The 12,107-nt window shown below is 38.6% G+C and overlaps 2 protein-coding genes across 5 annotated transcripts; one reads left to right on the forward strand and one right to left on the reverse strand.

Moving 5' to 3' along the window:
• Positions 1 to 984: 984 nt before the first annotated feature.
• Positions 985 to 3,286, forward strand: LOC5513034. The gene has a single exon (XM_048730734.1). The coding sequence runs from the start codon at positions 1,041 to 1,043 to the stop codon at positions 2,769 to 2,771; it is 1,731 nt and encodes a 576-aa protein (XP_048586691.1). The 5' UTR covers positions 985 to 1,040; the 3' UTR covers positions 2,772 to 3,286.
• Positions 3,287 to 3,737: 451 nt separating this feature from the next.
• Positions 3,738 to 9,957, reverse strand: LOC5513002 (acid phosphatase type 7). Of its 4 annotated transcripts, none has more exons than XM_048730738.1 (9): positions 9,737 to 9,879; positions 9,483 to 9,594; positions 8,036 to 8,098; positions 7,183 to 7,291; positions 6,616 to 6,790; positions 5,631 to 5,698; positions 4,922 to 4,993; positions 4,471 to 4,664; positions 3,738 to 4,044 (listed from the first exon to the last, which is right to left on the reverse strand). In XM_048730738.1, the coding sequence occupies exons 2-9, from the start codon at positions 9,512 to 9,514 to the stop codon at positions 4,017 to 4,019; spliced, it is 741 nt and encodes a 246-aa protein (XP_048586695.1). In that variant the 5' UTR covers positions 9,515 to 9,594; positions 9,737 to 9,879; the 3' UTR covers positions 3,738 to 4,016. The 4 variants fall into 4 exon arrangements, with proteins under 4 accessions (XP_048586695.1, XP_048586696.1, XP_048586697.1 ...); XM_048730739.1 differs by lacking the exon at positions 9,737 to 9,879 and adding an exon at positions 8,681 to 8,782; XM_048730740.1 differs by lacking the exon at positions 9,737 to 9,879 and adding an exon at positions 8,681 to 8,779 and having other exon boundaries at positions 9,483 to 9,590.
• Positions 9,958 to 12,107: the final 2,150 nt, after the last annotated feature.

Consider the following 12,107-nt stretch of genomic DNA (forward strand, 5'->3'; position numbering starts at 1 on the left):
CGGCTCTCCTATTGTTCCTCTAATTACACATCCTCTGTGAAACTGCCAAACTGCTCCGACTAATACGGCTATCTCTAGTTTTTCTCTCACATCTGAGGAAATTGATCCCTCGCTACCTCTGGGTGACTATTGGGGGATACTAGAAATCTCTGGCAGGTCTGCGGAATACTTCGCGAGTAACATATAATATTTACAAGGGCAGAAGGAAACGCCGGTTACAGCCTCGGCGAAATTGACGCCCGGTAAACAGCCGCAGTGGAAGTACTGGCCACATGCGTCACAACCCAGCCAGTCTTCTCCATCGTCATCCTTGCACACATTGCAAATATTGACGTTTCACCTGCAATTGTAAAATACACAGTCGTTCGAATATAACATTTCAGTCGCACTTTCTTAGGCTTGCGGTCTGGAAGCAAGATTATAGTTTAGGCGTACATACTTACCGGTGGATATCGTTGTAGCATGTGCCAAAGTTTAACCTCATCATGTTTGCTCGTTCTTCCGAGATGTCAACAACTTTGGAATATAAATGTTTGGAATATAAATGTTAATAGTATTTAAAACTACTATCTTTAGCGTCTTAGCGATTTCTCAGTCTGAAGGGCGTAAGTGAATGATTCCTTAAAAAATTGAATACAACCGATTGATAAAAATTGGTAACAATTATCAATTCTAATCAATTAGTTACATCGGTTATTCATTTAATACATAAGCAGTTTAGAAATATCTTGATCCCGGACCACTGCTCACCGAACAAATGAAAACACCACAGTTAAAGTGGTCGGTTTGCCTTTGATACTGTCGCTAAACGCAAGGCCAAGAGGTACATTCCCATGAGGTCTTCCTGTCAATTACCGAGCTAAATTGATTTATCGCATTCAGGTGCTATCGCAGGCAGCCATGACTGCCGGCCATGTGCGAATATTGCTTTATTAACACTATGGGATAGCTGTGGTTTTGCGAAGCGATACCGCTGATCATAATATACCACGGGCCCGACTGTACTTCGACGCAGGTGTTCAAGTAACTCCCATCACAACATGGCCGACGGACGAGCCTACACGCTTCCTGACTTCCACACCCTTCTAGGGGACGAAGGAGCTTGCCCTGTTTGTATTGAGGTCTTTGAAGAACCTAAGAGCCTTCCCTCGTGTGCACACAACGTGTGTCGAGAATGCCTCGAAAAAATTACCGCGAGAAACTCCAGTAGATTCGTGGAATGTCCGATATGCCGAGCGCGATCAGAGATTCCCCAAAACGGAGTAAATTCGTTTCCAACCAACACTTTGTTAGTAAGGATCATAGAAAACACACCAGGCGGAAAGGAGCAAAAGGCTATCAAGTCAGCGCTCAAGAAAGCGAAAGAATCGCTGGAAGAAGCTAGGAATTATCGAGAGATGGTGAATTCGAACATTTCCTGTTTAGACGAAGTTCGAAAAGACGCCGAAGAACTGAAACGAGAGATATCAGATCACGCGGAGAAATTGAGACAGAAAGTTAACGAACACGAGTCCTGCCTGCATGCTGAGGTAGATAAATACTTCAAAGACACTTATCAATCGGAACTCGATGCTTCAAACTTCACATCTATCAAGAAACGACTTGATGACTTCATCGAAAAGTCAAGCAGTTGTATTGAGAATGTTGAGAAGGTCTTACAAGCAGGAAAGTTAGATGAGATTATAGAACTTGTTGAAGTCTACGTGAGCCAACTTGGTGAGATCCAAGGAGCTCCAAAGATGGATAATCCAAGGGAAACAGCTACATCGAACCCTGTTGCATTTAACATGAAGTTTCATAAAGGAGAAGAAGAAGTTGTTTTCGGTTTCTTGAAGAATGAAATTGAGAAGGAAATAATTTATTTAACTTGCAGGGAAGGTTTGACCAACTCCCCTTCCCTTCAGAGGGATCAAGCACCTCCTTCAACTCCACAAGCATGTAACTCTCCCCTAGCTATCTCTCGCCAGCAAACTCCACCCTTTACGAGTTGTCAGTTGGTGCAAAGGGAACAACCATCTATCAATTACCTTGTCAGGCGTGTCACAGTTTGTCAGCGCACTGGAGATATTGCTATCCTTGTTGGCGATGGGGAAGTGTACATATACCATGACACTCCACATGGCTACAAGAACCCAGAAAGGCACATTGTCTCATTCCGTATAAGTGACATTGCCTTTTCCATAGACAATGAGCTTATTGTTGTAGACAATAAGCGCTTAGTTTTCTACAATAGAGACCATTCTTTTTCACAGGAGTTGTTAGCAGATGATGAAGAGTTTTATTTTGTGAGTGTTGATGCCAGTGGTTGGCTAATTGTTACTGCAGTATCTGAAGATGAAGACTGTGTAGAATGTTATATCCTTGTTTATTGTAAAAACTTTAAATCTAAAAGATTTAGATTTGGATTTAGATTTGGTCAAGGTATTTTGTCAAGTGACTGTGGTAGGGTTGAGTATTACAATAATAAGTTTTATGTTCCTGATTATGGCAGTGATAGGATTTTTATTTTCCATTTGAATGGAGACTTTGCTGGGCCTTGGGGGATGACAAATGTTAAAGCCCTAGCAATTAGCCCAACCAATGACAGCATTCTTGTATGCAGGGAAGAAAGCATGATCTATGTGTATGGTGTTAACTCAAAGGACTTAAAAGGCACAATAGCCACAAATCTTTGGCAAGCAAATTCCATTGCTATGACAAAGGATGGCAAAAATGCTGTTGTTTGTTATAAAAATCGCAAGTTTTTCGATGTTCTTGCTTTTGTCCCGTAGGACAATGTACTTTTGAAGTTAATTGTTGGAAATGGATATACAGGGCCCTAAAGATGAATGTTTTCAAATTTAGTATATACTCAATATTGGGCCCATAGTGGGAGCTTGCTATGGCAATATTTTCTCTGTCAAATTGTTTTTTTGTTCTTGCTGAAGGCTGTAATACTGACTGGAATCAGTCAGGAATATCTAAATTTTAATCGGGTGATAAAAAAGAAAATCTTAAAACAGTGTTACTAGGGTGTAGTAGTTAATCAGATTGTATTCTTTGAAATTTTGTTTGGTGTCATGTAAAATAAATGCCACCGATTTATGGATTAGTTCCAGCAATTTTGAGTACACTGAGAACTCTTGCCAATGATTTTTGACATTCTAAATTCATTTCAGTTGATCAAATTTTTAACACAACAGGTTTTGTACCATCTTATTTGTAAACAATGTCATGTCTTGCTATCTTTCCAACTGTTTTGTGACCTATCTCTTAAGGTGTTCAATAATTAGCTACTGTAACAAACTTTAATAGTTTTATTGCTTCCAAAGAAACTGATAATCATTGAAGAGAACTCCCCGGGAATATGAGCAATTAAATCAACTAGCATTTTGTAATTATCTTTTAATAATAATTTAAAAAAAACATACATACTTGGTATGTCCATCACATTTTTTTTTATTCTGGAATTCAAAACACACAAAAACCTACAACCATGATGTTCTTAAGATTTAAGATAAAAATTTGGACAAATCTTAAGAACATCAGACTATTACAAGTACAAGTCTTTTTTCAAGACTTCTTTATGGTTACAGTACTTTTGCACCCAAAAAGCTGAAATCATAATTCAATGTGTTGTTAAAATTACACAGGATATAATAGACTAAGCTTCTTATTTTTGGGTTGTGAGGATTTCTTGTGATATATTTTTATTTGGGCAAAAAAGGCCCTGTCGAGATTAAAAACAAAACAAAAAATAGGTGGAGCAGTTACATGACTTTATTTCAAGTAAAACATGTTATTCAAACTGCCTGAAAAATCACATAAAAATTCCAGACCCCTTAAATGTAGCCTGCATGCAGCCACAAAATGGTTCTAATGAAACTATTTCCGGCTGTACACAGGCTACCTAAATGATGAAATAATCAATTTACGCCCCCCAAACCCTGTTAAAATGTGATAAATTGTTAAGTATAAGAAGAGTCCCTTGGAGAGTTAATGGTGGGCCTTGAAATATGACTCATGTCTGTCTTTTATCAGCCAGGTACTATCCACAACCATTTTCTGTAGAACAACAAAAATTATTCAATTTTTGACATTCTGGGGACAAAATTAATCCAGGCTCAGCACAAAAAAAAACCTAGCTTGCTCCTATTTCTATTTGGCCATGGCACAATAATATGACAAAAAAAAGAAAACATAATAACTATAGAGGACAAAAGTAATTAAAACTAAGTCAAAGATACAGCTAGTGAACAAACTTGGTAAAATATATATTTGAGATTGTTACTTTGAATGTCTATATATGGTCATGTAACCTACCCTTTCCACACTGAACTGGTCAAAGTAGATGTGCATCTTGTTGTCATGTGACCTACATTGTCAACTTTGAACTGGTCAAATTAGATGTGCGTCTTGTTGTCATGTGACCTACATTGTCAACACCGAACTGGTCAAAGTAGATATGCATCTTGTTGTCATGTGACCTACCTTGTCAACACTGAACTGGTCAAAGTAGATATGCATCTTGTTGTCATGTGACCTACCTTGTCAACACTGAACTGGTCAAAGTAGATATGCGTCTTGTTGTGGATGGTCATTCGTGTGTAGCCGTAGTCAAGGGACCGGGAGGCAGTCCATGGTCCAAAGTGGTACTTGAACGGGTCATGGTTTTCTTGGCAACCCTAGAACAGAAGGAATCAAATTAATACGAATCCCCTACTGTAATTAATAAAAAAATGTGTAAAAGGTGAAACATTGAGAAACAGGTGCATCCTGTTTTTTGTAATGCAAATACAGGTTTTTTTTTTGCATCACCTTCATAGGATAGATTCCAGAGAATGATACAAGTTTAGAGGCACTACTCCTGTACTCACAGCAGATCCTGTGATGATACTGTATGGACGGGTGTGCATGGGTTGGTGTAGGGTGACATACTCACAGCAGATCCTGTTATGATATGGACGGGTGCACAAGGGTTGGTGTAGGGTGCTTCCTTGGAACCATTACACATCTGACGAATAAAGAGGGAGGATTTGAACACAAACAATGTTGTCATGGGTAGAGGACACGGAGTCAATTAAGGGCCACTTCATATTCTCAAGTGGTGTAGTAACCTTGCTCACCTTTTTTCACCAAGAAAACACTATGAATAAACTCTATTTATCAATGATTAATAAAACTTGGGCTCTGATGGTTTGAGAAGTGTTTATGATGAGTAGAGTATGCTTACATGTTAATGTAATTGTACACAATGTTTACTAAAATCCCTTTGTTGTTGTCATATAAAACAAAGTATCTTATTCTTTGTGTGCATCATCATTTTGTTATTCATCTTGTTGCATGTTTATGTCCATGTACCCCTGCCCCCCCCTGCAGTAAACCTACCTGTCGATTATACACACCCCCTGCCCCCCATGCAGTAAACCTACCTGTCGATTATACACACCCCCTACCCCCCATGCAGTAAACCTACCTGTCGATTATACACACCCCCTACCCCCATGCAGTAAACCTACCTGTCGATTATACACACCCCCTGCCCCCCATGCAGTAAACCTACCTGTCGATTATACACACCCCCTACCCCCCATGCAGTAAACCTACCTGTCGATTATACACACCCCCTGCTCCCCCTGCAGTAAACCCACCTGTTGATTATACACAGGAAAGAGTTTCTCATAGGAATGCTCATGCGCCCATATAAGGACATCAGCACCTGAGAATAACATGAAACAAATGTTCAGGCACATTTCCAATCAACCATTTAATGAGTTTTTAATCACATGGTAACTGTGCTCTAAGGTACACTACAAGTTTCAGGAAATTTAATAAGCTTCCCAAAATAATTTTGTTTATTATATTATTATATACTTGTGTTACCTATTCCCAATTATTTCTTGATTTGTGCTAAGCTTTGAAAAGTATATCCTTATCATATTTGTAGAGTATATCCTCTAGTCCTCACCATATTTGTAGAGTATATCCTCTAGTCCTTGCCATATTTGTAGAGTATATCCTCTAGTCCTTACCATATTTGTAGAGTATATCCTCTAGTCCTTACCATATTTGTAGAGTATACCCTCTAGTCCTTACCATATTTGTAGAGTATACCCTCAAGTCCTTACCATATTTGTAGAGTATACCCTCTAGTCCTTACCATATTTTAGAATATACCCTCTAGTCCTTACCATATTTGTATAGTATACCCTCTAGTCCTTACCATATTTGTAGAGTATATCCTCTAGTCCTTACCATATTTGTAGAATATATCCTCAAGTCCTTACCATATTTGTAGAGTATACCCTCTAGTCCTTACCATATTTTAGAGTATACCCTCTAGTCCTTACCATATTTGTAGAGTATATCCTCTAGTCCTTACCATATTTGTAGAATATATCCTCAAGTCCTTACCATATTTGTAGAGTATACCCTCTAGTCCTTACCATATTTTAGAGTATACCCTCTAGTCCTTACCATATTTGTAGAGTATATCCTCTAGTCCTTACCATATTTTAGAGTATATCCTCTAGTTCTTACCATATTTGTATAGTATATTGTCTAGTCCTTACCATATTTGTAGAGTATACCCTCTAGTTCTTACTATATTTGTAGAGTATACCCTCTAGTCCTTACCATATTTGTAGAGTATATCCTCTAGTCCTGGTTTGTTAAGCTCTGGAATTCCTGTCCGAACTCGACTCTCATGCATGGTACAGTCGTCATGGTCTGTATTGGAGCAGTACATGGGACGATGACCCATCAGAAAGATCCACGGGCGAAAGGTGCGGTTTTCAGGGGCTGCTGCCTCCTGTTAAAATTAGAAATAAAAACATTAATAAATCAGAATAAAAATAAAATCCATTCATAAAACAGTTTATCAGAATGACAATGATATGCAAGAAAATGACTTCAAATATACAAGAAAGACAAGTGTTTTGTTTTCTAAATTTTTGTATAAGTATGACTAAAAATACCTATAAACAGATGTGATCCCTAGTAAACAATGAATTGATGAATGTAAGAAGTAGTGTTCAAGCAGCAAATGGCACTCTGGGCACATACCAGGAAGAAAAAAAACCTCTCGTTTACTGTACCTTTCCAAATTTATTTCATTAATTGATCCTATTTTACGAAAATGAACAACATTCTTCCATTAAACATCAAGTAAATCTAAACAAAACATATTCTACTATACTATACCTTCAAGTCATTCTCTAACCAAGCATACTGATGGTCAATCAACTCAAGGCCATAGTCAGTAAAGAAATAGAACTCTGTAGAGATGCTAATGAAATGCCCAATATTGAAGCTGCAAAAGGAGATTTAAAGAATTTTACTTCAACACCACTTAAATAGTTTCGCCACACAGCATGAATAAAAAAATGCACACAAAAAGACAGGTGGCAGAGGGGCACTGCAACAGCTATAGGCCAATAACTGCAGGCCAAGTATCAATATATCTGCACTGAAAAAAAATGCTTTGAATAAATAAATTAAATGCACATCTAACAGTCTAGTTTGGATACATTGGTATATACCTTCCATTGTTTACAATGGGTATTTTTTTCCATTTTTTTACAAAGGGGTATTTTTTTTCCATTTTTTTACAATGGGTATTTTTCTTCCATTTTTTTAAAATGGGTATTTTTTTTACTTTGGGTAATTTTTTATTCTTATTAACAGTATTTCTCTTTGATTTATGTCCCTAATTTTTTTACCCTCTTTTATTTCTAATGTTTAAGAAACTTGATCATACATTTAAGGTTTTTTAAAATTAAAATATATATTAAAATATAAAAATATATTATATATATATTATATATTAAAATATATATTAAAATGTATTAAAATACATAGCAGCTGTAGAAAAAGATCTGCTTAGTTCTTAGATTGTACACCTGTGTGTTTGATTTTGTACTGAGAAAAACTCATATTTAGAAATTGGCTGACCTTTTCCCATATCCTCAGCCATTTTTATTTTTCATCCACTACAAATTATTTTAAGTTGACTACAATAGATCTCTAGTTTGATACTAAAGAACCTTGTTTATACCTGTAATATAGACTTTCTGTGTTGCCCGGCATGGAGAAGCGGAATCTGTAGTTGGAGAAATTGCTACAAAGAGAGAATAAACATATATCACTGCAAAAACACAAGATGTATTCATGTGTATACATTAATAACAATGGTTCCAGAATTGCTTACAAAAAGATTTTGGACCTCTTCACAAGCCTAGTTTTTATGAGTATGTTCATACATTCTCAGTATTCACCCGTGTTGTAAAGGAGAGAGGGGGGGGTTATGGCGTTCCAGTCCACGCTTATACTTGTACTGTTGGTTGTATAGCGTGTGACTGGGGCCCCCTTGGTCCTGTTTTCTATCAAAATAAAACAATAATTCCCTTGCATAGTGCAATTTATTTAATAACACCCTCGTGAGATCTACAAGTGGATTTGTTTGCGAGAACTTTCTATACGGCAAGCACCAGCTGTTGGAAAATCACTCTATGCAAACTCTCCAGAACTATACGATACGGACAAATAACAGTGACTCATAATGACTCGCCATGATTTAGTATCAATCTAGATATTTTCAGAATAGAACATTCCGTCGATCTATTCTTAGGAACAATGATGTAATGTTTACTTCTAGAACATTCCGTCGATCTATTCTTAGGAACAATGATGTAATGTTTACCTCTAGAACATTCCGTGACATGTATATAAGCAGCTCGATCGCTGAGATCCTCACTTGTGTTTTCGACCTGGTTCAACTGCTCTTGAGTAAAAGGCACCACTGCTAGAATTGATTTGATTGATTTGAAGAATCAAGACGTCTTCATCTCCGTTCAGAGAAACATTTTCAACACCAGCTAGGTTATACCCACCCCTCTCCCCAAAAACATACTCAAAATTCTCCAGCCTTGAGATTTTCGGGGGGTTGACAGGTAAGCTGACTACCCTGGGTACCAGAGCCTCCAATCTTCTCTCTCCCAGTGAAGCTCAGCATTTTTGCATTTTGGCTGAGCGGACAGTGCTGAATAACGTATGCGTATGCGCGTGTTCTGGCGAAAACAAGCACAATCGTAGTGTTGAATCGTTCGAGTAAAGGTACAAAAGGCTGACTTCAGTCGCTTCAGTTGACTAACTGTACAGCATTAAAACCAGACTGTACAAAAGATGACAGACTTGTTTGATAATGAGGGAGTCATAAAGAAAATTTTAGCCTTAAGTTTGGTCTAGTTTTCTTAGCATTCGCCAAAATGTGACAGTTTGCCAGAAAAACGCCGCCATTTCAAAACAAAAAGGCTGGTTTAACCATGCGGTACTGGAGCTAGCCTTGCGTTTTTCAGCACTGGCGGCTTAGCGTCACTTGACGAGAGAAGTCTGTGGAGGCTCTGGTACCCAGGGTAGTATGTTGACTCTATCGGGGTTACAACCCAGATGTTGCAGACACTTTTTGATAAAGCAATATGAAAATGTAGTAGGGACATACTTACAATTTCATCAACTTCTTCAACTGACTGTGCATTATCTAGTGCTCCCCTTATTTCAATTGTTAGCTGATCACCCATCTTCTTCTTTGTGCTCTCAGCCTTTTTGTGAACTTCTCTAAACAGTGGATGATTATATCAATGGTTAACTCAAACCCTTAACGTTACATTGATTCTCGGGTGCAACGTTTTTTGAAATTAAAATCGTTATCATCTTTTTTTAATTAAAATCATTATTGTTGTTGTTCAGTGAGACTCACTTCAGGAGTTGGTACTGTCCGTCAATGTGTCTAAGCACGGCCGGGTCTAGTCCCCCGCTATGCTCTTTCCGATAGCGAGCAATGAAAGGGATGGTGTTGTCGTTATCCAGCAGCACCAGAATTCTGGACACCACATTCTCGTCTAATTGAAGGTTTTGAGAAATTATTTGCGCGCACTTGTCTTGTTTTTTCAACTTTGGCGGCCATTTTTCGAATAGGCACTCGACCCAGTCTAACACGGGCTCCAGAAATTATCTATCAGCTAGAAAAAAAAAAAAAAGTTATTTAAATGATGCACGTAGATGTCCAGACTCCGCGGATGGTGGTCTATGACCAACAGCAGGATATTTATTATTCATTTTCTGTATTTTTGTTTTTATTGATGAATATAAAACATAAGAAGTGACTTTGAAGGATCCCTGTGGTATACGTCCCATGAGGCTGTGCGCCCTTGTTGTCCTTCGGTATCACAACAGGGAGTTACTTGAACACGGGCGTCGGAGTACAGTCGGGCCCGTGGTATATTATGATCAGCGGTATCGCTTCGCAAAACCATAGCTATCCCCAGACCGTTACATCACCAGTCTAGACAAAGTTGTCTAGGGGGCAAGGGGGGGTGCAGCCACCACAGGGATCCTGAAGTTGTTGTTTGGATATTTCATTGATGCAGCCTAATCTTGAGAACGTCTCAACCAAAATTTATAAAGAGGAAAGGGGGGGTTCAAACACTTGGTGGCCAAGGTTACAACCACCACAGGGATCCCAATATCTAATTAGGAGCTTTTAGACAGTGTCTAAATCTATACAGAAAGCCTTTTTCGGGTGCACATGGCCAGCAACATGGCCATCGGCAAAGACTTCAAGTATGTTGAACCGACAACCTTTCGAGCAACGAGATCAGTATGAATAAATATAATAAATTAGATTTTTTGCTAAAATAGGAGCACAAATTTTGTTTTCGTAACTTCGACTTCTATCTAGCGCTGGACGATCTTGGGGACTTTATACTTTCACTTGTTTCAATCTTTCAATTACATTGATTACCAATTAACTGTTATAAAAACAAGTAAGTAAATACAGTCGAACCTTTATTAAGCGGCCCTCTATTGAGCGATCACCCTCTATTCAACGGTCATTTACCAAAGTCCCGAATTTCCCCCCTTATGTTTACTGTAAATTTGACCTCTATTGAGCGGTCACCTCTATTAAGCGGACGCGGTCACCAAAGGAGGGTCCCAATTGGTTGATTTCATTGTTTTTCACCTCTATTAAACGGTCATCATCAATATTTGTCAGCATGACAACAGATAGTGCACGTCATATTTAATTTTATTTCGTCATATTTTTAACTGTCTAATCTAATTACTATGGCTAATCGTCTTGTGAGACTTGTGTGGTCTTGTGCGGATCAGTCGCATCAAATTCCTCGATTACCAATTTCCGCTTTAGCCAGCTAGAAGAAAAACTGTCACCTTCAAATATGTATTCACAAGGAATTTCGCGTCCATAGCCACCACCTCTGTTCACCCAATTCCCTTTGACTACGACTTTCTCACAGTTCGTAGGTCTCTTGAGATATTTGGTAACCCACGTTGACATCAGTTTGGGAATATGCCTGATAACTTCGTAATCTTCAACTAGAGTATTCGGGTGACCGTCTCCATCCATCACCGTTTTGTCGGCTTTTTCTCTTACGATTGCAACAGCATTCGGATCCTTTATGTTAGTTGGTTCACGCATAAGTTTGTAAACATCTTCTATTGCTGGTTCCCACTCAGTCATGTACTCATGGTATCTCCGAATGAATGCAACTGGGTCAGATTTGTGAGTTTTTGGGTACGGCAACGCACTGCGAGTTTTTGGTTCGACTTCCAAAATCGCGCAAACGCTTAATGACGGATATCGACGGAAACGACGCGTGTAACATCACCTTAACGCACTCATTTACTTTACATAACGCCAGCGAAAGTAGCTCATGCCCATAGAATTGGGCAAAGCCACAAGAGCCGTATAGGAAAAAAACAAAATGACTAGGCGGTTTCAAACAATTCTGAATCAAATTGGAATGCACCAGGCCCCGTCTTAGGGCTAACATGATTGTTACTGTTGTTTATTATAATAAAAAGTTCTTACGTATAATTACAGCCCGATTTACGCTAATTTAGGGGCGAAAATAGCGAAACCTCTATTAAGCGGTCAACCTCTATTAAGCGGTCACTAAGCTAAGTCCCGAGGGTGACCGCTTAATAGAGGTTCGACTGTATTGCGCTTGTAATGCTAGCTCTGGGCGGGCTGCACATTGCCGTTCACACTCGCGCCGCAAGTCTGCGCATCTCACTTCAATAGGATAAAGCCTCTGAAGTGGACTTTT

This window comes from Nematostella vectensis, chromosome 7, assembly GCF_932526225.1.
Source record: "Nematostella vectensis chromosome 7, jaNemVect1.1, whole genome shotgun sequence".
Lineage (NCBI taxonomy): Eukaryota > Metazoa > Cnidaria > Anthozoa > Actiniaria > Edwardsiidae > Nematostella > Nematostella vectensis.

Coding starts and splice junctions, on each gene's coding strand:
- LOC5513002 (XM_048730738.1), bottom strand. CDS start 9,514: ATGCACAGTCAGTTGAAGAAGTTGATGAAATT. Junction 8,099..9,482: donor TTGAAGAAGTTGATGAAATT/GTAAGTATGTCC, acceptor CTCTCTTTGTAG/CAATTTCTCCAACTACAGAT. Junction 4,045..4,470: donor ACCAGTTCAGTGTTGACAAG/GTAGGTCACATG, acceptor GTTGTTCTACAG/AAAATGGTTGTGGATAGTAC.
- LOC5513034 (XM_048730734.1), top strand. CDS start 1,041: ATGGCCGACGGACGAGCCTACACGCTTCCTGACTTCCACACCCTTCTA.